This window comes from Chamaea fasciata, unplaced genomic scaffold, assembly GCF_029207755.1.
Source record: "Chamaea fasciata isolate MVZ Bird 193981 ecotype frontalis unplaced genomic scaffold, bChaFas1.0.hap1 SCAF_14, whole genome shotgun sequence".
Classification (NCBI taxonomy): domain Eukaryota; kingdom Metazoa; phylum Chordata; class Aves; order Passeriformes; family Sylviidae; genus Chamaea; species Chamaea fasciata.
In genome coordinates, this window is record NW_027094099.1 from 12,001,118 (window position 1) to 12,024,963 (window position 23,846).

A 23,846-nucleotide genomic window follows, 5' to 3' on the forward strand; every position below is an offset into this window, starting at 1 on the left:
TATGGCAAGGGCAGAGAACCAGGCTAATCTGAGTGGCCTGCGGGAATTGACTCGCAGGGCACAGACATCTCAGTCCAGGGACTCAACTCTCGCTCCTGAGTGCAGGGAGGTTCCTCCTCCGTAGGTAATTCTTTTTCCCGGGCACACTCCCTCGCTGGGCGGTTTCCTGTTTCCTTCGAGAAAGGAAAGAGGAACGGAGGCAACATCCCCCGAGCAGCACCCCGTTCCCACGGAGTACGGGAGGCGCCGCGGGATCACTCCGGCAGTGCTGGCCCGGCGGGCTCGCACGGGGGGGACACAGGGGGGGACACGGGGGGACGGGGGGGACACTAAGGGGACACGGGGGGAACACGGAGGGGACACGGGGTCACGGGGGCGCGACCGCCCTGCAGAGCCGCGGGAGGCCGGGAGGCGGCGCACTTGCACAGCCGCTGCCCCGCGGCCCGGCCGGAGCTCGAGCGGCCGGAGCGACCCGGCCCATCCTCCAGCGCTCCTGGGCATCCTCCACTGATCCTGCCCATCCTCCAGCGGTCCTGGGCATCCTCCACTGATCCTGCCCATCCTCCAGCGGTCCTGGGCATCCTCCACTGATCCTGCCCATCCTCCAGCGCTCCTGGGCATCCTCCACTGATCCTGCCCATCCTCCAGCGGTCCTGGGCATCCTCCACTGATCCTGCCCATCCTCCAGCGGTCCTGGGCATCCTTCACTGATCCTGCCCATCACTGACTGATCCTGCCGAGGGATGAGTGCCCCAAGCCTGGCTGCCTCTCAGCCCGAGCACCGAGTGCAGTTTCTGGCATGGCACAGGTCCCCCCTGTACCGGGCTGCACCCAGCAATGCCCACCCCTCACCTGCCCCACCATCCCCGTCAGCCAGCACCAGAAAACCTTTGAGATACAAAATACGCATCTCCTTGTGTCCTTGTCTCCTACCAGTTTGTTTATCTCTGGGCTTTTACAGCCTTTTTCTTGGTTTAATAATTTGCTTCTGGAGCAGAGAGAAGGCTCTTGACTGCTGGGCTTGAGACAACACTCCCATATCCCCAAGGAGCCAGAGCATCTTGTATAGCAAGAACTGCTTCACCTTTGTGCTGGATCACGTTGAGGGCACTGATGTGAATTTTGAGCAGATTGGCATTTTGATCACAGCTACAAAACCAAGAGAAATTCCAGACCAAGCTAGATCCAATGGTATCCATTAAAATATATCTGAAGAGTTGAAGGAGTACTTCACAGGCAAGAGCTTTTCTTGTGGCTTCTGGCCCAGGTTCTGACTTAGCAAACTACTCCTATGATAACTCAAGAGAAAGATGCTTCTGAACAGGCTGGAGGGTTTGTAAGAGCCTACAGTCCCAGGAAAGGTTTTCTTACTGTGCCATGTCTCACAGAGAAATTCTGGGATTCAGGCTATGTTCTGAAATAATTATAAATACAGTGAAACGTATTAAACATAAACAGCAAAGAATCCCAGAGAGTTTTCCTCAAAATATATGTGTACATAACTACATTTATGTATGTTCTGCTGCAGCTTGGCTACAGATCACTGCACCACTTTGACAAACACTGAATGTTTCAACAGGCCAAATCAAGAGATAAATGATAGATAGGTTTTAGGTACTAAAATGTAACAATGGTTATATATTTTTCATTTAAAGTACTCTTTAATGCTCAGGAAAACTATCTTCATTATTCATACAAATGCTCAAAGACTGCACAGATTCCCTCCCCCCACCAAAAACCAAAAAACTAAAAAAACACACAACAAACAAACAAACAAACAAACAAACCCCCCACAACACCAAAACAAAAAAAAAAAAAACCCTAATCCAATCACCAAAAGAAAATCTACTGTTCCATATTAATTTTTATTAATTAAAAACATTTTTCAAAGCTGTTAAAGTTGCTATTCTTGTTAAAGACTTTTTTTCTACTTGATTAAGGAAGGAAACTTTTACACTCCCGCTGAGCTATCTGCACTTTGGGTTCAGCCCCAGGGTCCAGCACAGACTATTTTTCCAGCAGATACAAGCTGGGTTTAAAGGCTCCATTTTGCTTTCTAGCTGCTCCTTGTCTCTGCCTGCTGATTAAAGCCATTAGTCTGGTGTAACCAGGTGAAGCTGTGGCTGCTCAAAGGCCACAGCAACTTCATCCTGTTGATAAAAAGGTGCTGGTAAGGGACAACTGAGACTCTGTGGAGCTTAAATTTTCTTCTAAGGCAGTGCTCCTGTCCAGCTCTCCTTCCTCCAGGCTGAGCCCAAAGGTTCGATTTACACTCTGGGAATGGATCAATAAAGCAATTACATGCAACATAAGTAGGCTGGGATTTCATGATAAGTAGGGCTGCAAACGCAAAAGAAAGTTCTGATAATTAAAAGGGACAAGGAACCCAAAACTCAGTGGCATATTGCCAAGAGTGTTTGAAATGGTGAATGTTTTAATGTAACAGCACACTGCTGAAGGCTGGAGGTCGTGTCCTGGGAGCCCTGGAATGTCACTGAAGCCTTTCCTTTCATTTCTAAGCAGAGAAAAAATTTTAGACTGGTTTGTTTTTTTTTTTTTTATTTTCTAGAGGGACATCCCAGATCAGCATGTTTGAGAAGCATTAGGCTTGTTATTTATTTGATTCAAGATTAAAGTTATCAATTTCAAGTCGGTGTGACTTAGGGTCCAGGGGATTCCTTGCCTATTTTAATTGTATTAGTTAAGCCTTCCACAAATATGTTGTAATTTCATGTATCAAAATGCACATTCATGCCTATAACTCGTCCCTGGAATGTAACATGGTATTACTTAGCTTAATCCTAGCTATACTTTACATGGTCCATGCAGAGGAGGATGTTAGGCACTGCTGCCATCCCACTGGTCCTGGTCTGAGCCAGAGGGAAAGGGGTTTGGGGCAGATCCAAAGCATTCCTAATGGCACTGCTACAGCAGAGTGGCTTGAAATGTAAGTGATGTTAAAGCTTTTAGCAGGTCTGCAAGTTCCAAGAACAAACTGCCATGAAAAACGTTATTTAGGACGAGCAAAACTGTGGATCGATGTCTTCTTAGTTTATGGCAGTTTTCAAACTAATAAGGCCTAGAAACAAAAGGAGAAAATAACCCCAAAAAAAGACCCACTGCACGCAGTCACCTCCAACGACACAGCAAACCAAGCCACCGATGTTTGCCTTGAAGTCCAAGTGCAATCCAGAGGCGTGTGCTCCTTCCGCTGCTTCTCCTGATAAAGCAAGGCTCAGACCCAGCGGCTCCGCGCCTCCTCCTCCTCTGCCGGGACAGCCGGGGCAGCGCGGGGCTGGCAGCAGGGCCCCCGCCCCGAGGGGCTCTGACCACCGGGGCTGCAGCAGCGCCTTCGCCCCTCCGCCTGCCCCGGGCCGGGCGCCCACCACCATCACCATCCTCACCAGCAGCAGCAGCAGCAGCGGCGGGGCGGCCCCGCTGAGCCCCCTCCCTCCCCGCCCCATCCCTGGGGCAGCCCCGCCGAGCGCAGCGCAGCCCGAGCGCCGCTGGGCGCCGAGCCAGGGTGGATCCCCCACGGACACAGCCAGGGCCCGGGCTGCTCCGGCCTCTGGAGCGAGGGAAGCGCAGCCCCGTCCCACGCGGGGACAGCCAGCACATGACTTTACTCTAGAAAGTGACGTGATGCGCTTCCAGCCCCGTGGCGCCGGGCCCTGAGGAAACCCAGACCAAAGCATCTTTACCCTTACAGGAACCAGAAGGTAATTTATAATTGATATACTAATGGTGTAGGAGTCTTCTTAGAGGGCGTTTGTTGGGTTTTTTTTGTTGGTTTTTGTTCTTGTTGTTTTGGGTTTTTTTAAGACGCAGGCATGTCACCCTTACACTTTGTGCAAAATTAATTTGACTACTGCAGAAACTCATCTGCAAAACCGGACATCGGCAGAGTCAAAGGAGCAGGGGCTCACTCTCCTGCTGCAAGGACCAGCTCCTGGTTTTTACCGTTGTACCAAAGTTGTGAGACCCAAGTGCAGCCTCCTGCTTTGAAATTCACACCCATCTGACCTCAGTATTACCACCGGACTTGGAAAGCGACACAGACCCAGCAGGGTGTTTCTGCGCCTGACCTCATTCCCAACAGTGGAGTGCCCACCATCAAAGAGCCACCCCACCCTTACCCAGCGCTGGAGTACAAACGACTGCATTTGAGCTAAGTTTCAGAGCTAAAATGTTTGGAGAGTTCCACATAGAAGGACATACAGAAATGAGTTAAATGGGCTTAACTGAGATCATTAGTTTGCTTTCACAAGAATAAAGCTGGGGAAGAAAGTGAGTGAGAACGCTCACTTGAGTTTTCTGAGTGAGAACAATCAAGTTTTACGGCTGAACGAATAACCAGAAGAAGCAAGTACATTGGGTCTCTACTTCTATGTTTAGCACCATTTAGAAAAAGCAAATGCAATACAGAGTTTATAGGTGTGTACAATGCTAAGCATAAATACAGGTTTGGGTATTTAGAGTTCCAGGGTCAGCACCCCGAGCAGAGCTGGCACATGTTACAGAAGTGACATGGAAAAACGAGGAACAAAACCGCAGCAGAGGTGACACAGGTAACAGGCCTCCACGTGAGCACAAGTTAAATTTGTAACAGTTACATAAATTTTAAAAGGATACATATCAGACTCCCTGGAAAATGACACCTTTGAAGCTGTAACAAATATTCTCCTCTGGCTTTTCCAAAGTACAAACACCGGACAACTACTGATAGTGAACAGATGTACCACATCTTACCTTCCTACAAACAAGATCTACATCACCTGTGGCTGCACTACATGAACAAAAATGGTCAGTCACACAGGAAAAATGGACAGAGAATCCCACCAACAACAAAATGTTAACTCACACCTTTGGGAGACCCGTTGCATAATTTATCCAGGCACACAGAGCCATTTTTACAGTGACATCTTGATAGCTCTAAAATATGCATAACAAGTTCTTGTAAAGGCCCACACTGTACATTTAAATTACAGCATGTTAGCAGTTTGCTGGAACAGACTATTTTTTTAAGCCCAAAATTTGTTTTTCATAACCTCACATCATCCCCTTTCCTATAATTTAAAAACTAAAATATTTTTTTTAAATTTAAATTTTTTTTCTTTAAAATAATGAGGACCTGATATTCACTGTCATGGCTGAAACTGCATCTTCATGATGTGGCCACATTTTTTTCAACTAATAGTTCCAAGGTTGGCCAGCAGAGTTTTGAAATGCTTGAAACTTTGGTACAAGTTTACAATACAAAGCAGATCACTATTAGCATTTATTTTGTGCAAAGCATACATCAGAAAATGATAAAAAAATCATTTAAGTACTATTGGATAAGAATAGGCCTACAAGGAAAATTATTTAAGGGAACAAACAGGTTAACAAATTACTGAATTAAAAGAGAGAGAAGAGGATCCATACCAGTGGATCAATGATAGATCATTAATGTTTTAATTAAGAGCAAAACATCTGCGTTAGTTTAATGCAGATGAACTTCACAAACCAAACCAGTCAATGCAGAAGGCAGAAGACCATGGCCCATCTGAGAATTAGTTAAGCAGGAATTCAGGCAAATAAAACATAGTACAAGTGGAAATCCACATTCAGCCAGGACATTGTGAACTGTGGCTGCAACTGCAGAGACCATGGGACATAAATAACAAAGTTGAATCCATATTCAGGGTTCTCATAAACGGAGGAACACTGGCAAAAAAACTAAGCAAATGCAAAGACAAGTCACAAAATGACTTCAGGAGTTGGAAATGTAGTAATCAAAAAATCATTTTATAGGGAAAATAGTTAGAAGTATCTGTTTGTTAAAGTAAAAGGGTAGGAACAGAGGGTCATGAGGAGAAGAAACATTGCAGGCTGAGGTTTCAGAGGAACACAAAGTTCAATGTGGGTACCAAAAAACCAGAGCTAATTAGGTAAAAATCCCCCAAGTCACTACATGGACAGGCTGACCCTTTTAACATTATCTTCAATACCTGCACCACACACAGCAGCTTGGTTTCCACAGGGCTACAGTCCCAGGAAGAACACATGTAGGAATGGAAGAAAACCACTGTGGATTTATGATGGTACAGTAAATATATATAAAATCAGACAAGTATCTGAATATTTATTTAAAATACAGGAGGGAAGTTCTGAGCTTGAGGTGGTGATTAGGCAAAACCTGACAATTTTGGCTGGCAGAGTCACCAAGAGGGCCCTGCTGCTTGGGACAGTTAAAAATCACAACTAGCCAACACTGCTGCCCCGATCAAGAGTCTAAGGACCTAGGTGATGTGGACCAGGATGCATGTCCCCATTTCACTGGAAGTGAAAATACAAGTTTTTCCCCTTTTGCAGTAATAGGGCCAAGGCAATAATCAAAGACAATGCATACTTGCAGCTCTGAAAATTAACTGCAGGCCTGTCATAGGAATTCATAACAACTATGTTCAAATATTTCTTCCAGGCAATGAATCATGATTTTTCATTACTTAGAACCAGCTGAACACCATTTAAACACAACCTCTTGCACATTTGATTTACATACCCAGTTTACTCTATCAAGTAATGTTTTTACACTTCCCTCACGTATGGAAATTATGCACCAAATAAGATTCCAAACTTGAGCAAGCTCTAATCCATGCATCCTTTATTCCATTACAATCACTGTGTTGCTTTCTAGCAACAGGACACAAACTGCAATCAATCGCGATCAATTTATACAACAATCTGAGGCTTACAGTACATTTAAGGCCTTTAAATTTGGAAAAATTAGACCTATCCTAGTAGTGTAACAATTTTTAAGTGTTTTGCATTTCTGATGCATAATCTGTGCGATTCCAGTGTCAAAGAATCAAATTACTTCTAAACTAAAAAGATCAGCTCAATGAAAATTTAGTTACATAATTCATCAAAACATAAATGTGTAAATTTTATTTTTTTTTTTTTGTCCTGGAAACTTTATAAAACTTTAATAGCAAAATAATATAGGGATAAAAACATATTTTAACAAAATGTATTCAATCATATACAAACCAGAATTTTGCAGTTTATTGTAACTAGACTTAAATTAAAACTACCAATTAAGAATCTATGCACAATGTAAATTCAAATATGTACAGTACTTTTAAAAAGTCTACAGGAATGCTTTACAGAAGGAAATGTCTGTTATGGCTATTATTCAGACAATCTGAATATTAAAATGAGTTTTCTAGTAGTAAATTTACACATTTATTTTTAAACAAAAGCAGTTTTGTCCCTAGATCCTTTAAGAATATTCCAGTTATGTTTATACAAGTAATGGAGAGGTCATTACAGAGTTTAGCCCCATATAGTAGTTTGCTTATTTTCAGGTAAAAGTGTTTTTAAATAATTTACTTGGGAAGATCAGTAAGTTAACAAAAGAACACTAGAAGGGAGGAGAGGGAACTTCATCACAATAACTTTCCAGTTACAAGACCACAGCTAGAAACTTCACAGAGAAAGTACTCCCTTAGATTGAACCCATGATTGTTCTGAACAAGCTGTAGCTCATAACAGTTGTGTTCTCCACTCTGAGAACACAGTGGGGAAAAAGTCTTTGTAGGACAGAATTATAAATGATCTGAAGTGAGACAGAGAAAACTGATCTTCGATTAATACAGCACTAGGTAAAAAGTGTCCCCATAAGCAGCTAGGATTCCCACTTCCTTCAGGGCAATGAAGCTAAAAATTGTTGGAATTACAGTAGTTGACCATATTTGTGTGCATTAGTAGAATCGTTTCCAGATAGAAAAGACAAATTTCATCAGATGTTTGATTAGAACACCCTCAAGACAGGGCATTTCTTCATAGTATAAAGCTATTACAGCTATCCAGTTAAAGCATGTGCAAAACCAGGTAATTTCTTCCGTTCACAGTAACTGAGGTAAGATCAGGTAGGCTTCTTCAGGAGTTGGGAAGTTCATGAGATATGAACTGTTTTAGTCTCTCTAAGTACTGTGCATAAAGCTCTATGTCATTATGCCCAGCCCCTTCCACCCAGAGGGGCTCCACTGCTCGTGGACATCGCTCGTACATGGCCAGGCCATGGGAGAAATCGATCACCTCGTCTTCGGTACCGTGGATGACCAGCACAGGAGAGGTCACTTTAGAGATCTTGTCAATGCTGGGGGAAGGAAAAGAAAGACACAGCTCAGTTTGGGGTCTTCAGTTTCACATTATCAGAGAAAGCAAGCTTAACTGTTGACACACAACACAGTTACCACTGCATGTTTTTAAACGGCTGCAGAGCACTGGAATTGTGCACAAGTGATGTGGGAGAAGGCTCATTCCCAAAGCACACGTGTAAAAAAGGAGCCTGCACTGCCATCCCCACCATCCCACCAGTGCTAACAACAACAACCTTGAGTGGGCAGCATGCAAATAAAGCTTGGCACCCATAAAACCCCACCAAAACAGTGACTGTATCTGTCACACAAAGCACTGTGAGACAAGTAAAAGATTCCATGGGACATTCTGCAAGCATGGACTCTTCTCACATGACACATTATCACCTTCCAACTTAACAGCTTAGGAACTAATTAACTACGTTCCAGTGATAAGACTTCATTAACAAAAAAGAAAAAAAACAAAAACAAAAACAAAAAAACAAACAAACAAAAAAAAAGCCTTGGCTCATGGAGCTTGAATCCATCTTTGAACCCCCACATTAGGCAGATTCAGCTAAAGGAAAATCTGTTTTAAGTACCAATTGTTTAAGTTCAAACAATGAAATAGAAAACTGTGGGAGAAGGGCATTACACAGGGATATTTAACTGCAAATCACAGAAATCACACAGGATTTTACTTTATGTAACCAGCCTCTTTGCCAGCTGTGACTGCAAAGTGACCTTAGAGTAAAATTTTTCCTTCTGTCCAGCTACCTTTAGCAGACCAATATAGCTTGAGACTACCTCTCACAGGAAAATGGGTTCTGAGGGAAGGGAAGAGTGACAAAGGCACCTTCCCACCTAAGAGGTCAAGCCAGAAAACCCCAATTATGAAGCATCCTGGTAGCACAAGAATTTGCAAGCAGTGAAGAGCAGCTTTCTCTGACTCTCCTCACACAGGCCCCAGATTTTATTTCCAGACAGCCATTTCACGCTGGTAGTTACCAGTGATTCCAAATCTGTGTTAGAGACACCACGTGCTAATGAACTCTCGGCTTCCTACCAGCTCCATCAACAAATGGAGGAATGTGGAAAAATGAGTGCTGGTACTACTCAATTTTATGGGAGGACAAATCTGTTTCTTTATGGTAGCTAATAAAAGGTGCCTGGATTTTCCTGCTCCTGAAGAACAAGAAGGCATGCAATTTTGGCATGACCACTGATTTTACAAAATGATCAAGACAGCTTAAAATTATTTTAAAAAACACAGATGCCAGCATACCCTGACTTAAAAACAGGTTCAAAAAAGTTTTATGAAAATATAAAGTTATCTAAAAAGATGCAAACTGAAGCACTAAGCCTCACACTCACAAAGCTCAGAATTTAGTATTCTAGAGAACTGCCATTGGTATTCCAGTGAACAGCTGAGTGCAAACATATTTCTGTCTCTTCTCTATACCTCTCAAAAGAAACCCTTGGATTTCATACCATTTACGGCACTATTTAAAATTAAAATGCAGCCTTATTTCACTTCTCCTGTGTAGAACTTGAGCTGTGTGCAACTATGCTGAATTAAAAAAAAAATCCCAGCATAAAAGAGGCATCAGAATAATGCAAATTTTGTTTTCCCCCATAACTTTCATCCAAAAAAATAGTCTCATAGCCAAATGTAAATACTTTATAATCAATACGCTATATAAACTGAAGCTCTAAGCCCATGAGGTCTGGTGTAATAGGCCTATCAGCTACACACAGCCACAGAGACGTTTATACGTAATTTTTGTGGCTAGACACTAAGTTCTCATTTATTGTAGGAAACCCCTTTCACTTCAGTATTCATACAATGAAACAATTTTTTTTTTAACATATATTCACAGACCATTAAGCCAGATAATATTTATATTTTGCAGAAAATTGGAAGGCATCCCATTGCCAACTCAGCGACTCAAAGCAGTATTTAAACTGCACATTAGCCTTACTTAGTATTCTCAGCCACACAGCTCTGCAGCTAGAAAAATCTACAGAGACCAAATTCTCATGGAGTCCCAACATAAAATGCACATAATAGCAACTCACTGTAGGTGCACACAGAACTATTTTGTTTCCCACTGTGAAGACAGACAGTTGAGCTGCACACATTCATAAAGTGCACTGCTGTTTATTTTCACTGCTCCCAGTACCAGGGGAAGTCAGACTGACAGCAATGAACAGCTCAGTAGGGCAAGAACAAAATACTCAAGTGGTACAGCACATCTGCTGTCACTGTTCCCCTTCCTACTTTTCTTTTTAAAACCGTTATTTGATTTGGCTGGTAACAGCTAATCACTGTTACTTCTGTAATCAGAGCTGTGCTCAAGGCTTTGTTTTTTCCTCTCTCGCAGAAGCATTTGTAAATATTGGATTTCAGGTTTGAGGATGATGAATGAGCTGGAGTATAAATACATCAAATTCAGTCTGCACCTCCAACAAGTTAATTAATTAACTAATAATCTATTTGAAAGTATTCCAAACATGGGGACTGTGAGAGCCACTATATCTTCACTGCCGTTCCTTCTAGCTGTTCTGGCATACAGATTTATACCTACAGCCTCCCACAGCTGCTAATTTTAATCTGTTGTAACCAAAATAAAAGAGAAATAAGAAATGCAATGAATAATATTCCTTACTATTCTTATCATAAACATGAATTCCTGAAGTAAAGCCAAGTTTTGACCAAGACATCAGTACCTGTTTTATCTTCTCCCTTCCATGGACCACTAAGCTTTCGACCTGTGCTTCCCCCACTGCCCTGCTATAGAGAGGCTGGCTTCCCCTCTCATATTCTTTCATAACTTAAACTGAATGCAATAAGCAGTTCTAAAACATTCCTAGAATATCTGCTGTTCCCGTGACCTCTACTATTCCCAAATATTTGGGTACTCCAGGTCTGTTGCAATTGTTTTTCTGGTGAAAACTAGACTATAAAAGCAAATGTTTTGTCTTAAAACAGCTGTATATAGTTCTCTAGAGCTTCTTAAAACAAGCTTAATATCTTCAAAAAGATGGGACAGGGACTTTGTTTTGGTCACAAAATCAGGTTCCTACAAGAGCCCCACCAGGGAGGAACAAATAGAAGTCTCAGTATCTACTTTTAAACACCTTTAGAGCATGGTGAGTATAGAAAAGGCCCCCTGCAGCAGTGATACATACCTTGGGAAAGCATCAAAGCAATAGGTTTTCCTGGTGTCAGGAAAAGCTACCCGTAATCCAGACATCAGGGGAGAATGGAGGATCACAGCTGCACACTCGTACCGAGATGCCAGGTCTACTGTAGGGACAGTACCAATGCTCTGACCATACAGGATGATGTTCTCAGGACTGACACCATACCTGCAGAGGAAAGAAAGATCCCTTTAAAACAAAAATGTCAAAGCACAACACATTTCACATCAATTTCACATCACAGATGTAAAAACCAAACCAACAAAAGCAGAGGGGGATAAAACTCAAAGCATCCCTCCATATCTGTTGTGGGCCTTTAAAATCTATTCCTATGAGACATGAGCGTACAAGTTTAAATTTTGAAACAATCTAGCAAAGTAAACAACCCAAATATTACACAGGCTGAAGAGAGCTATCCTCAAAGAAGAAATGGCAGTTTGGTCATTAATCTTCACCTTTTTCAGGAACAGTTCTTGCCTTTCACTCCACAGCACAGCAAATTATAAATGAGACTTCACCCCCTATCCAGAGTCACTCTCAGGAATTTCAACCGGATGTTCTAGAGGCTAACAGCCCTTACACCATTAAAAAAGACAGTTACTCCTCTGCCCACCTTTAATTCCATGCAGGTGGAATAAGAAGACAAAACTGCCTTGTTAGTGATAGCAAAGACAACAAGTCTGTTCATTTTCCCAGTTACTGATCAGTGTAAGACATTCCTCATTTTTCTTGGCCAGTTTAAAACATGTCCAGGTGATTTTGTAACTATAAAAATACATGATTCCGTAAAATGCAGGGCTCATAGCAAGTCCTGGATGGCTTCACAATATTCTCACCCAGCCTATGAAACTGTCCCAACACTGCAAAAAAAAGCTGAGAATGAGACTAATTCAGTTTTCATTTAATGTATGCAAATAGAAAGGAATTTGGAAGAGGCACAGGAGGAGGGGACAGTGGATAGGAGGAAGTGAAGAGTATTTGGCCACCAGAACTTGTTAGGAAAGCTGCAAATCAAAGCTGTTACTCAATTATAAAGTATTTACCCAGAAGATTTCTCTCTGTTATCTCCACCACCCATTGCAATGGAATACAGAACAGAACACATTTCTAGTAGAAAATAATTTGTGTAAAACATGTCTTTTTGACAGTCTACACCATCCACAGTACTGTGGTCACTGCTGTGACAATGAAAAGCAAACCCCGCAGTTTAGGCTACGTCCCATGCACACCTGGAAGGTTTCAATTTCCTTGCAAAGCAGCTTGCAAGATGCATAGCAGACCTGAAGAGTACTCAACTTTCAAGCACCTAAATGATTTGGTATGTGCCAAAAGAGATAATTACAATAGAAGAAAGATCAATTAATAATTAAAGTTAAGAATAATCCAGTAATAATCGTCCAATTACAGGCTGTCAAGATTGCCTTGGTTCATGATGAAGTGTAACTAGACTGGATTGTAGCCTCTGTGAAACTGAAATTTTCTTAATATTTTTATACTGCTGAGCATAAGGGTGATTTTGGCATCTACTGTTATATGAATAAGCAACTGTATAAAAATATCTCTTAGGAGTAAAATTGTATCCTGTTGGTAACCAAGCAGCAGCTGATGCTGGCGGTCTGTCACCACAGCCTGATGTTTTTAAAGAGATGTTGCGCAGCTCTTTTTGCAGCTTTTCTTTCTCCCTTAGTGTTAGATAAGGTCCAGCACACAGAAGGGCCTGGTTGACTCGGTTAACAGGACCTTGGAACAAAGTCTTGTCTTCACAGACTTTGTTCCAGCTGCTGGGTGGGGAGGGCTGGAGGCATGCACCCCAAAGGCACCACATGCATCCAGCCTATCTGCCAGCTGTTGCATCTTCTTAAAGACAGGCAGAAATGCATCAGCATCAGGGATATACACGAAAACAGGACTGGAACATGATCACCTACACGGCATTTCAGTGGGCAAGGAATGATACTAATGCTGGTAGGTTTTGCAATGCCATCCTAAACTGTGGTATCATGATAAATGTGAAGTTTCCTTTCTAAAAGGTTTACAATATAAGCAGAATGTGGAAACAGATGTTTGAATGTGAATCACAGGGTAACAGGATAGCAGAGAGTGGCAAGAGAATTCAACACATCCAATTGCCTTAGGATGGCAATTTCCTCCAACACTGATCTGCTTTAGACTCACTCCTTTTGACGTTACTTTGTTTCTGAAAACATGGCATGATGTAAGGGGAGTACCTTGGTGTTGGGGCAGCAGGTACTCTAAAGAAAAATCTGTTTCATAGCATGCCAGATGATAGCATCATTAAAAAAGCACAGAGATACATCTAAACTTAAAGCAGCCCCTCATCACTACAGCCATTCAATATCCAACTCCACAGAAAGAAAATGTGATAATCTGGACAAAATGAGTAATTATAAAAGGGTTATTAGGACACTGAGTTAGTGCACTCTTAGCCTACCAATAGAGCAAATGTCTTTTCTGCTTTACATTCCTACTGACTGACAACTAAAAGAATCTCTGGGGCTGTTTCATTTTGGGGCAGCTCCCCTTTTCAAGACAGAAGAGTTACTGTAACAGATTTATCTTTTTAAGCCCTTTACCATGAGGTCATCACTCAGCAAACGAGACACGGAGCTTACCGCAAACATCAGCGGAAACAGCTACATGTAATATTTATTTATGATGAGGCCAAAGGACACAGGACAACTCATGAGCAAAGGCCATGAATAATTGAGCTGTGCAAGGTCCTCAGAGCTGAGGGCCAGGGCTTGGCTCCGTGATCCTCGGCATCCTCACAAATGCTGCCCAGCGGTAACTCGGCCCAGGTACAAACCAACGTGGGGGCTTGATCTTTAAAACACAAAGCACAGGCTGGGTCCTTTCCTCACTCTGCAAACTTCCTTATATTAGATCCTTGCACAACAGGGGCAGTGATACAGAAAGTGAAAGAGAAGAGTGGAAGAGCAGACATGGGTAAAAAGGCGGCAATGAAAGGGAAACTGGGAGACAGGAAAAGGGAAAGAACATGATAGAAAAAGGCAAAAGACACTCTGGAAAAGGAGGAATCCTGTTACAGTCTGCTCTCCTATTAAGGAAGAAAGTCTTTCCACCAGCTAAACAGCAGCTCCTAAAAATAACTTCCTTGAAACACACAAGCTTTGGTCTCTGTGGAAACAGAGCTCCATCCGACAGAGCAGGAGAGCCAAGTAAAATTTCTGGATATGCTTGGGCACTTCTCCTGTGGAGCCCCATCAGAGAGTTCTAAACAAACAGGGCAACACAGCAATGTGGACACCAGCCTTCAGCAAAGCCAAAGCAGGAAACAACTCAGTTACCAAGGCCATATGCAAAACACTGCTTAGACAAAGGGGGGGGAAGAGAAGAAAAAAGGGCAGGCATGCTTTTTTCCCCAAAGGAACTCCATTACTGAGAACAGCAGCTACTGCTGTATAAGTGATGCAAGCATTTCTGCTCTCCCTTAGCCACAAACACAGGTGGCAAAGCTCAAAGCTCTCCAGCCTGTTCCAGTCTCAATAACCCACAGGTACGTGGTGTGGCTTACACATTTCATTTGTGAGTGGAGAAAAACCCCCAGTAACCTTCACAAGCAGTACAGCTCTCTGTACCTAGAGCTTCAGGCCAGGTCTAGATAAGGCCCCAAAACACCCCACAGTCTATAATAACAGTAGTTTGGGGGTTTTCCCCCTCCCTGTGTTACTGCCTTAGTAAATACAAATGAGGTTTACCAGCAATTCTGGTCTCCCCATTCTAGCATGAACTACATGCACAAAAGCTGGTTATTAAGAATCTGCACCCCTGACTCTTCTACTTATTCCTTCACAGAGTAATAAGAGACCTCAGTCACGCCAGCAGGTCAGTGGGATCCAGGAGACTGGGAATACTGCTGACAGAGAGCACAGCAAAGGAGGATGAGACACCAGTTCTAGTTTCCCAGCTTGGCTGTATGGCTGTGGCTCGGGCCATGTCCCTCCTCAGCTTCCTCACACAACACCAATGATGGCATCGACTGCCATGCAAAGCACCTCAGACTTCCTGGATGACAGCGCTATGTGAAAACTATATATTATCTCAAAGCATCTTCAATTATGAGCCTAAGATACTGAATCCCTGGAGCTGGAAAGTTTACCATTGCCATTTTCACCCTCTCCTTGCTCAGTGGAGAGCACCAGTGGAATGCTGCTATGGGGACTCCAGACATGGCACAGCTGAACCCCTGCAATGTTCACGGCCAAAGCTGCCAGTCCTCAAAAGTGCCTAATACATATTCATTAATGAGGCCAGTCCCTTTTTCAGGCTTACTGAATCCATGAAGTTAACCTCAGCTCGTATTTTCAGTTTGAAGTTTTATGATATTTGCTGTCTCATTATCCCATACCTGAACAGGAAAGCATAGAGTGCAGCCTGTATACAGAAACAGCAATAAATTAGTTTTCAGAAACTACATGCAGAGTACTTTGAGGGCACAAACCCCACTCCGTAAAGCTGTTGAGACTTAGTGTTTAACTGCTACTAAACTGGGCGAGTTCTTCCTTACAACACAAAGTACATAAATCTACAAGGCCAGGAAAATAAGGTAACCAGCTCCTGCATTCTCACAAGGGGACTGAGCCTGAAACCGAGCACTCCCCTCTCCAGCAAACACCAATGAAATAAATCATTTTCAAGACACAAAGAAAATCCAGCATACATCAGGAATAACACAAATCATGACCCAGGTCAGAGGACATTGTGACTTCTAGAGTACCTTTACTGGAACATACATGTGCTCAGCTCTTCACAACCTATTCAAGTCTGTTTCCCTCTTTTTACACAAACCATTTGTCACAAAATACTATTTATCACCTTTTCAAAATGCACTCTCTCTAAATTTAATAATCCAGAGACATTTAAATCACTTGTTAAGAACCACAGATTGGTATTCTCTAGCATCATTATACACCCCCATAAGATATCCATGTACATTTTCAGAAATAAGTGGCTATTTAATCCTGTATGAATCTAAAAATCTAATGTGGGGGGAGGGTAGAAAGGGAAACAAATCCCCATTTAAGTCACACATGCAGATTGCATACATTGAGTATGATTTTATGTTGTGTGACTTTTACATTAAAATAAATCAACACTAGCAACTTAGTCAATAATGATTTTTACAAGAAATTTACACTATCAGAACAAAACACTGAATTTTGCATTGCGCTTCAGCAAGTACCACTCCAGCATGTCAGCCAAAATATCAGAGAAATTACAGCAAATTTTTAGTCTAAATGCCAACATTAAATTGAGAGGAAGGCATTAAATTAAGGGTTTTTTGAGTTAACTGTAATAACTGTCAAATGAAAAAAATCAGATTTCGAGATTCACAGGAAAGCCTGGCACACAAAAAGTGTCCCTGTGCCAGTTTCTCCAGTTTCCTTGAATTCACACAAACATAGGTCTAAAATTCTTCACTGTTTTACTGACACTGACTCATTAACTCATGAGATTTCCTCCTTCCCTACCTTTTTCCTCCCCAGGCCTACAAGTACTATGCAATTCAAGTTCAGGTACACCACACTCTAATTCACTTCACATTTTCATGGAGCTAAGAGCCAAAAATGGGTTGTATTCTGGCTTATGAAGCTGCAAAAGAGAGAGACCAATTTTTCTGGCGTATGTCCCAGCACACCGTCACAGGAGCAGGCAAGTCATTCCACAAATGTGTTCACTCTCAAAATAATTTAAATGGCTGACAGAGAAATTTAATCAAGGACTCCACCACAGTTTTATATCACTATTACTTTTACTACCACACCAGAGAGTCATTTGATTACACCATGGAGAAACTCCAGTGCTAACCAATATAAGCAGACGGAGAATTACAGAACGAACCTACGACTCTTGAAAATGCCCTCTTACAGGCAATTTTGGAAGTTATTAGCAAATATAACTCTCCTACAGGCTTGCTGGACTCTGTGACTGCAGCACTAATCCGGTGATGTACCAGCCCCTCTTTTCATAGCAAAAATAAATGGATCAAGTGAAAGCAACTTCTAGGCACTTCTGAGGACGATGATTTGCCCTGCAGTAACTTAATTATACCAAAGCATGAAATCACTGCAACTGGGTCTTGATTACTGTCCTGTGACAATCAGTGATCTGTCATCAAACACTGAGAACTGTGCTCACAGTTCAGCCAAGTCCTGACAAGGATATTGAGTATCACTGGAGAGCTCATGACAAAAGCAGTGATCTACACACTGCTGAGTAGTGAAGCCAGTGCAGGTTTGCCCTGAACAACCAGTGTAGGTAAAGGTAAATGGTATTTCATGGCATTCTCTAGTACAAACTGTAATGAGATTACATTTTAAATTAACTGAATTATGCTAATCTGCACTGAGTGGCTTTGGGGTGGCAGCTGGATGACTTTTTTTTTTTTTTTTTAATCCAAATAATACTAGTTTGTCTAAAAATTGTTCCTTTTTGAAATACGGCTTTAAGTCACCTTTTGTTCATCTGCCTCAAACACAGGATCCTGAAGTTGTCATGTTTCAAAGTGGGAAACACCTTCTCTGACTAAATTAAAACTGCTCAGGACTCAGAGCAAGTCAAGTGCTCTTGAACAGTAAATTCACTCCCCTCCTTTTTTCCCCCTCACTTCACCATTACAAGGAAGTTCCTTTTCCCCCAGGCAAAAAATAGGCAATCTGTGTTTGCAGATCTATTTCTGTTTTTAAGGAACTAAAAAGTAAAACCTTGTTTTCTTTTGTACTGAGGACTCAACTGTATTTACAACATAACTTTTCTTCACCACAATAACCCAGGATACTGATTTTGGTGTTTGGTTCATGATAGATTGCTCATTTGTCTACCACATGAACTAGCACTTTTATGTATAAACAACAAACAGATTTGGAACAGTTGCTTCTGCCTGACTGAGGGTTTATTGGGTTTTTTTTTGTTTGGTTGTTTGGTTTTTTATTTCCCTAGATAGCAGGGAAGCAGGAAATACAATTTTCATTAAATGTGCACTGAAATTTAAGCAGGAACTTGTGCCACAGGCATGCTGATGTAATAGAATAACTTAGCCCCTACAAGCATTAATTCTTTCATATTGAGTGAAAGCAAGAAGGCCACTGACAAGCAAAAAGGACTCTTGTAAAACATCCAAGAAAAATGAGCAATGATGGGGCTCAGCCATCTGTTGAACTCCTACCTTCACCATTCCACTGCTTTATGACAAGAGGAGAATAACAATCCAAACTCAGTGCACACTCATGCAATGATAGGGAGTGAGCTGCTTCCTAAATTAATTCCTAAATAGCCACCTCTAAATGTTGGGAGTTGTTTTATTTCTCTAATCATAGGGGCAAATACAAACCAAACCCACTGCAAGTTGAAATACAAGAAGCTAATGGAAATAGAACCTAAACACATGGATATATTCAAACATAATTCCCACTGCCCCCAACTTTCTTTGCTTTAGCACCCTTAAAAATCAACTGGAGCTCTGCAGACAGCACTGGCACAAGATCATAGTTTTGAATCTGAACAAACATGGGAGCCCTCTATTCATCATAGTTTCCTGCTTCTTCCAAAGTGCTTTCTTAGACCAATCTTGATTCACACCATTTAGTCCCACGAGACAACACGTAAATGGCACATAAAATTAATTTTTTACTCCAGTTATTTTAAAAACAGAGCACTGGAGTTAACTTTCATGAAGCATTTTGCATTTAATTAACATGCTCTGTAGCAAATAAACCTGGAATACAAAAGACTGAAAACTTTTGCCGGCCACTGAGCATTATCTTTATGACCACAGCATCAATAACCCACAAACACTCAGTCAGTTACTTCTAGTGCAAGCAGTGTACAAAACCTATACAGTCGTTCTCTGAGGTGCATTTAAATTGAGACAGCAGAAAAAATTCAGCTACTTTCACAGAGCAGCTCAGTCTATAGTATCTTCTGAAGGAAACCATTATCTTCACCCTCAGTGTCTATCTCACCTCTCTCCTGCTGGGGTATTTTTACTTCACCTGCACACATACTCTATGCTCTAATAAAACAGAGCTAAGACAATTGAATGTGCTTTTCACAACATTTGATGTGACATTAAAACTTCTACCATCTTTTTACTGTTGCAAAAAGGCTGCACTTTTGGGCATCCTACACTCAAAACCTGAAAAATAAGGTAAACTACTTCTTAAAACTGTGCACTTAGTAAGGGTTGGCATGAAAAAACAGAAAGATTTGATGGTATCCACCTATATTAACACATTATCTTTCAATATAAACAATTCAGTTAAAACAAGTATGTGTCAACAAACACTGAAATTGATTCCCTAGGAGACATTAAGCAAACCTGAGTGTAAATACTAATACCAGTTATGCATTCCCACAAGTTTTATGCTTTCATAGCTGTTTCTTCGATTTCAACTACTCCCAAACTGGAGAGCCTTGCCTGACTCCTGAGGCTGAAATTTCACAGTGAGCCAATGCATTTTGGCTCACCTCCCAAGTCCATCACATAATCCTCCTCACCAGCTTTGGCTCAGCACTGGGAAACTGAGGGTTTACAAGCCTGGAAGAAACAATCTTGTAGCTCTTCCACAGTTCTCAAAGCATTTTTGTTCAGGAGCACTGTCTTCTTCTACTATTTCCATCTGTTCACTGAAGCCCCTCTGACACCTGTCTGGAGCAGGGCTCTTGTCAGGACTCCTCACATCAAACACCAACTTTCTGGACGCATTTCCCTCACCCTACACACCTAAAGCACCACGCTGAGGTGAGGCCACCCTGCTGTGGCACTAATTGCCATGAGCTGCACCTATGCAAGGCTTAAGCCTCTGACTCATGAGCTGGGATTATTCAAGGGAGGAGCACAGCGGCTTTTGACCAGAGCTGCTGCCTGTTCCACCCATCTCTGACATTTCTCCCCCTCCACCAACTACAGCCCAGCTGCCCACAAAGCAAGGAATAATTGCTCCAGTGCACAAACCAGGACAGTCAAGACAAAAAAAAATGGCTCCAGTTAAGTCTTCTTTCATTGTATCAGGCTGTTGCATCTGAAAACAGCCATCACTGTATAAGCACAGAATGAAACAAGACTAATCTAGACTGTAATGGATCAAACTGCAAAGCTCACCAAAAACGCCTCACAAGAAGGTTTGCACAGCTGGTTAGTCACATCGTAACTTCATAAAAAAGGTACTCCTGACCTAAGGATCTTAAACAAGAAGTATAGCTGTAAATTTGGCTGAAGGCAGTTAGTCACCTGGATGCTATAGCAGCATTAAATAGTTTGCTCACACTGGAATTAATACATTGTGGACTTATATTTGGAAGATTAGGTGAAAAAAATTCAAGGCAGAGCACTCAGAAACTGATATCTACAGATCTCGGCCCCTGAACTGCTCAGGTAATGAATCCCACCACTCTCTGAATTCAAAATATTTTCTTTTGTCTGGGGGCTTCTGCTTTGTGGTTCGTTTGTGTTTTTTTCCATTCTTTTGCATGCTCTTTTATCTGTTTATTGTAATTTTGTTTATGTTTCAGTCTTTAAATAAAAGCTATTTCATCTACAGGTCTTACTAAGAACTTCACATTCTCAAATATCAGCAACATTAAATGACTGGGTTTTGCTACGATTGTTTGATATAGCTGACAAGCCATTAAATGCAAAATATGTGGCACCGATACAGCATTTTCCTTACATCACTTACAGACAACTGTAGCTTTATCTAAAACACAAGCTGGTAGAAAGAAAAAAGATTCAAGTGTTCCCTCCATAGTGCTAACAGAGGAGAACAAAGAAAAAATTGAACTGTCTACACAAACAGCAGGTGCTCGTATCCAAAATCCTATTACAGCCGACATTTTCACACTGTTCTTCAAAGACCCCTGCAAATCTGAATGCTGTCTCTCCCACAGAGCACCAGAGCTGGAGTCCAAGAGGATTACATGGGAGCTGGAATGGATAAGGCCTTGCAGGAATGCAAGCAGACAAACTGGATACAGCATTTCTTCCATGTAGAAGCATTAGTGTAGCTCAGGCAGTGATTTGAGTCTCCAAGAGAAACGAGACGGGAGAGCAGAAAGGCAGGATGGAGAACAAGAATGGCAGAGAGGTCCTGATACAAAAATGACCCATGGCACCAAACTGGTCCAATGTTCCTGAAAAGAATCAACAGTAGACGAAGACATCTGTCCCCAGAACATGAGTCTTTTAGCAGCCAGCATTGTATGAAGATGACTCAGCTGGCAGTCGGATTTCTCTCTCCTTTATAGACTTACATTAATATGCTCAAGCACTAGAAGAACCAGGTCATTAGGTAAGAATGAGCTCCTGTCAGAGAAATGCAGTAAACACTGAATGCCTCTATAGAGAAGCCCAGTGAAGAAGTGTCATGGTTTGTGTTATCCAGGAGGGCATACATCCTGCTCGGATAGTCGTCCTTCAATTCCCTGGAAACATTTCGTGTTTCTGAATTACTCTAACCACTTCCACAGACTTGAAGAAAGGCAGTATTTTCTTTTGATTTAAGAATCAAAACAATAGGCTCTTCCTCTGCAATGACATGTCTCGTGAATTATAAATAGGAAAAAATCCTACTTGGATAAATGACACTGCAACCTCTATTTTTCCCTACCCCATGGTAAGTGGAGAAAACACATACCAATTTTTTATTTGCTCAAAACACTGAGCTTTGTCACAGTGTGAATTTGCATATGTTTAAACATCTGCTTTCAGAAAGTGCCAAATTCATGGCCTTACAGAGAAACACAACTCTCCTGACGAGTCTCTCCTGTCTCTCTCAATTATCCATTTTCAAGTGGATTCATTAAATATTCGGGCAAATACCAAGAACAATACGTGACAAATGGAAGACAACAGTCATTTCAATGAAAGCAATTTATTACCTGAAAAGATTCATCCAGTATCTTTCCAGAGACAAGAAAACCTCTGTGTTGTTTTTTTTTCTGTGCCGTTTTTATATTGGCACTCTTGGCTTTTAAATCAGACTCATCTATTCCTTTCTTCCCAATCATCCTCATCTTGCACATGTTCCTTTAATGAACTTTTAGCACAATCAGTGTTCAACCCCCAGTAACAGTCAATAGAAACCTAAGATGATTAAAAAAATATATAGCAGTCACCAGGATTAACAGTACCATATGTTTTAGAACAGCAGACTACAGATAACTAGTTCAGAGCTTAAAAATCAAATTTCCTAGCCACAGTCTTTATCACCACAAACCCTAAATCCCTCTTCCCTTCTCCCAGTAAATACTACTTAGAATTCTGTACAATAAAATTTAGCACAAAGTTTCTTCTATGTACTTCTGTTTGGTTGAAGTGCTTATAAAACCTGCCTTGTGCTCACTAAGAAACTGAAAAGATAGCCCAAAAAAAGTAATTTATTACAGAAACATAGATCTGCATTTAATGATATGTAGAAACATTAAGCATCAATAAACTTAAAGCAACAAATGTTATTCTAAAAAGTGGGTGGAGTACGTCTGTACATCTAGAAAAGTACTAACTTTCTGAAACTCAGATGAGAAAATTCAGTCCTGAAATGAGGTCAGATACACTTGTTCAGCTTATCCAGCTGTCTTATCTGGGATCAGAGTCTATGGAGTAAAAGACATTTTGCCCAGATTGTGTAAATCAAGAGGTTTTAACAATGATCAAACAGCACACTTGGAGAATTTATTTTCTGCCAACACACCTACTTAACAGGGCCATTTGCTTTTGTAGTTTTTTTAGTGAAAGATTTTTTGCTCCAAAGTCAACTTTTTCCACTCAAAAAACGATGCTTACCAAGCAATTACCAGCTATGGCACAAGAAGCAGAAGCACCTCGAAGTGGATCAAGGACAACTGTTAATACAATCACTTAAGATCATTATTTCAGCTGATGCTAAAGGTAGAAACTGATCTGCAGCTGCATCTTAGAAATCTAAAAAAATAAAAATGAGAAGAAAAGCAGCTTCTGGATGTTATTCATGCCCCTATTTGCCTCCGTCTCTGATGCAGTCCTTGTAAAGCATGTAGGCTCCCTACTTGATCGCACGCAGTATCACCACAGAACAACTGGTTATGCAGGAAAAAATGTCAGCAATTCCAGTCCATGCCACACCGGCACTTAACTGCTTCCCAATAAACCAGCACAGCATAAAGAAGTCTTGTACTGCTGGAGTTTCTATTTCTGAAATAGCAGATAACAGCACAGTGCTTGGAAAAGAAGTGCATTAATGTCTACTGTAGGTTTTCTGCAGTTCACCATTTCACAACATGGACACTTTCAGTTACAACCTACTACTCTTTACGCCCCCAACACATATTTTTCCCGCTTAGCTCTGCACAGTGCCAATGGATAGTGTTTCCTTTTCTCCTAATACCAGAAAGTTTCCAAGAGAGAGGCAAAAGAGAAATGTGGAATGAGAATTTTTAAAAAAAAAAATATTTAAGGAGGAAGTCTGGCCAGTTCTACAGTGAAGAACAGGAAAGAACATAGTT

At 41.5% G+C, this 23,846-nt stretch overlaps 1 protein-coding gene across 1 annotated transcript in view; it reads right to left on the reverse strand.

Moving 5' to 3' along the window:
• Positions 1-6,629: 6,629 nt before the first annotated feature.
• The window catches only part of ABHD17C (abhydrolase domain containing 17C, depalmitoylase), a 28,771-nt gene continuing 11,554 nt past the window's right edge, over positions 6,630-23,846 (reverse strand). The window contains exons 2-3 of the mRNA XM_066196281.1: positions 11,316-11,495; positions 6,630-8,143 (exon numbers count right to left, since the gene is read on the reverse strand). Coding sequence (XP_066052378.1) covers positions 7,924-8,143; positions 11,316-11,495 — 400 coding nt within the window. The 3' untranslated portion in view covers positions 6,630-7,923. The remainder of the gene's footprint in view (positions 8,144-11,315; positions 11,496-23,846) is intronic.